The sequence below is a fragment of the Zea mays genome, chromosome 1 (assembly GCF_902167145.1).
Source record: "Zea mays cultivar B73 chromosome 1, Zm-B73-REFERENCE-NAM-5.0, whole genome shotgun sequence".
NCBI lineage: Eukaryota > Viridiplantae > Streptophyta > Magnoliopsida > Poales > Poaceae > Zea > Zea mays.
In genome coordinates, this window is record NC_050096.1 from 112,744,161 (window position 1) to 112,747,144 (window position 2,984).

The 2,984-nt window shown below is 39.9% G+C and overlaps 1 protein-coding gene across 1 annotated transcript; it reads left to right on the plus strand.

Annotated features, from left to right (window-relative positions):
• The first annotated feature begins 979 nt into the window (after nucleotides 1–979).
• LOC103644857 (triosephosphate isomerase, cytosolic) lies at nucleotides 980–2,278 on the plus strand. Its single transcript, XM_020542131.1, has 4 exons — nucleotides 980–1,102; nucleotides 1,252–1,330; nucleotides 1,423–1,505; nucleotides 2,255–2,278. The coding sequence occupies exons 1-4, from the start codon at nucleotides 980–982 to the stop codon at nucleotides 2,261–2,263; spliced, it is 294 nt and encodes a 97-aa protein (XP_020397720.1). The 3' UTR covers nucleotides 2,264–2,278.
• The last annotated feature ends 706 nt before the right edge of the window (nucleotides 2,279–2,984 follow it).

Consider the following 2,984-nt stretch of genomic DNA (forward strand, 5'->3'; position numbering starts at 1 on the left):
GAGAGAGAACATTTCTTCCTCCTCGGTAACCCCAAGTTCTGAACTTTATCCCTTGTTAATAAGTACAGTGTTTCTAGCGCCTGTGAAAGCTTGTTCTTTTGTACTGCACTGATGCAGGGTGGCCAGAACTCACAAGCTAATAACACCTGCTGCTGCTGGTGTTTGTTTACTACTAAATTCACATGCCCTCCCCTGTGCTCTGGGTGTTTACCTTCTAAAGGTTTCTGATGGTCTGTCCATCTGCAGTGATTCAGAGCTGCTTCTGTGAAAAAAAAGAATATAAATTTGTTGTACTGTGGGAGCAGTAGAAATGATATCATCATCCCTCGAGCTTTATCTAGTCTACACCTCAATGCAGTATTACTTTTTTCTGACCATGGAAAATGAAGAGACAGAAGTGCCAACTCCAATGAGAAAAGATCATGTAGTAGAGTACTCAGTACTGTTGCATGTGAACATGCTCTCTGTGATCTTGGTAATGCAATGCAACCTCTCTGACTGACACAGATGATCTGGCTAACATTTCCTGTATAAAATCAACCCACTTAGATCTAACCAGCGTTCATCCTTCCCTGCACCTGTCTCAGATCCGCACAAAGTTACTGTAGCAGTTTGCCGCAGGTAGCACATATATTGCATTTAGGTAGCACCTATATTGCGACAACGAAATATCGCGAAACCACCCCAATCGGATTGGACACATTGTATATGGAAAACTCCTATTATTCTGTTTTACTTTCATATAAAAATGAGGGGTAATGCATATTATCTGCCTGTAAGATTCACTCTCTTTGGATCGGTCTTGCTGCCCTCATTCTGGTAACCATTTCGGATACTGGGTGGAGTAAAATCTTAGGTTTAAGATCTCTTTCAAGTCACCTGGCTTCGAACAATTACATGGTTCACATGCTGGTTTTTAGTGCCCTGCTTTGGATTTACCAAGTTAAAAAATTTGACTCCATATGAAAATTCAGGCTGAATGGATCAAATGGATGTTTGTTTTACAGAGAAGATCAAGGACTGGAGCAACGTAGTTGTTGCCTATGAACCAGTTTGGGCTATTGGAACTGGTAAAGTTGCCACCCCAGCTCAGGCTCAGGAAGTAAGTTTTTTCTAGAAGTCTCTACTGGTTCATATATTTTTATTTGTTTTAGTGTTGGGCTGTGATGCACTACTATTATAAAAATATGTTGATCTGCTACACATTATCCTTTTCTTTGTGCAACGCTCAGATTCGTATTATGTTCCCAGGTGCACGCCTCCCTGAGGGATTGGCTAAAGACCAACGTCAGCCCTGAGGTTGCTGAATCTACTAGGATCATCTACGGAGGTACATACATTTTGTTGGAGCCATTGAGTTGGTGTTTTATGTGCTGGCTGCTAAATCATCTTTGATAATCACACACGTGCTTCCTGCTACAGGCTCTGTAACTACCGCGAACTACAAAGAGCTAGCAGCACAGCCTGATGTCGATGGTTTTCTTGTCGGTGGAGCTTCTTTGAAGGTAATGAAAAATCCAGAAAGACGATTGATGTCCTGTTTCTTTTTTTTTCTTTTTATAAACCAAAGAAACAACGAACTGGCTGCCCTAATGATGTTTGATTTTCTTATTTATATCCTTTGTAGCCAAGGGCTAGGAGATAGTGTTATAATCCTTTGCATAGTTAGGAGCAAGCAGGGAGTAAAATCGTCATGTCAAAGGGTCAATATAACTAGACGCAGTACTAATTCCAAGAGCCAGGGTCCTAGCAGTAATCACACATGTAAGGGTAGTTTGAAGGAATCATTAGAATAGTCTAGCATGATTTAGCAGATGTAAGGGTAGTTTGAAGGAATCATTAAAATTCCTCTCACTTCCCCTGTCAGATGTAACGACTACTGCGACAACGTTGAGGATTTCATAGTCATCGTGATGAACATTTTTTTCCCAGTGTTGGAATGGATATTGGATTGGTCAAGCGTCTTTTACGTTATCCTAAAATATCTCTACAGATACATATGGATTCTGTAATTTACCTATATATCAAGCATATTCCTTCATTTCCATTGTTTATGGTGTGGCAGTGCTAATGCTGTTTCTTTTCGCCATGCAATAGATACAGTTAACTGAACATTTATTTTGATGCCAACCATTGTGAAATAGGCTCCTCCAACTACAGAAGTACATGATGGGTTCAATTCAGATCTATTGAAAGGCAATCTTGTCCTAGGCTGAACCTGTCCAACTAACCTGAATCTGTTCAAAATGTTCAGACTACTTAAATGTTCATAACATGGACACCGGGGATCATGTGGCTGTCAAGGTCCTCGACAAGGCAAAGGTTCACAAGAAAAAACTAGCTGGTCAGGTAGAGTGTCATCAATACTTTAACTATTTGCGCTAGTACTTCCTTAGATTTCACTGTTTTCCATATATCTGAACTGCATAGCAAATTAGGAGGGAGATCTCTGTATGATGAAGCTAATACAACATCACAATGTTGTTTGCCTGCATGAGGTAAATAAAGCTTTAACTTTCAATGTAAAAAACACATATATTCTTTTTTCAGAATTCAGTTTGCTGTATCGGAATGCATGTCCTCCATGTCAACCATTTTATTTGGATTGTTTTCCCCTTATAATAGGTGATGGGAAGTAAAACAAGGATTTACATGGTGCTGGATTTTGTGATGGGTGGAGAGCTCCATGATATCATTGTAGGTCACTGCTTCTTTTCTTTTCTCTGTCATTTGACCTGATTCATTAGGAGCAGTCATAATGTAGAAAAAGATGTCTGAAATCATGGGCTTCGCTCCAATGGACCATGACTTATTGCTTCATTCGAGCTGAAAGAACAACTGAATTTGTTCTTGTTCGAGTGCACAAACAGACTGTCTTCTGTTCTGGATTTAGTTTATGTGGTGTCGAACTGAAAATTCAGTTTCAGTGCACAAACAAACTGAAGTTAAAACTGAAGACAGAAACTGCCAGAGCACAACAACCC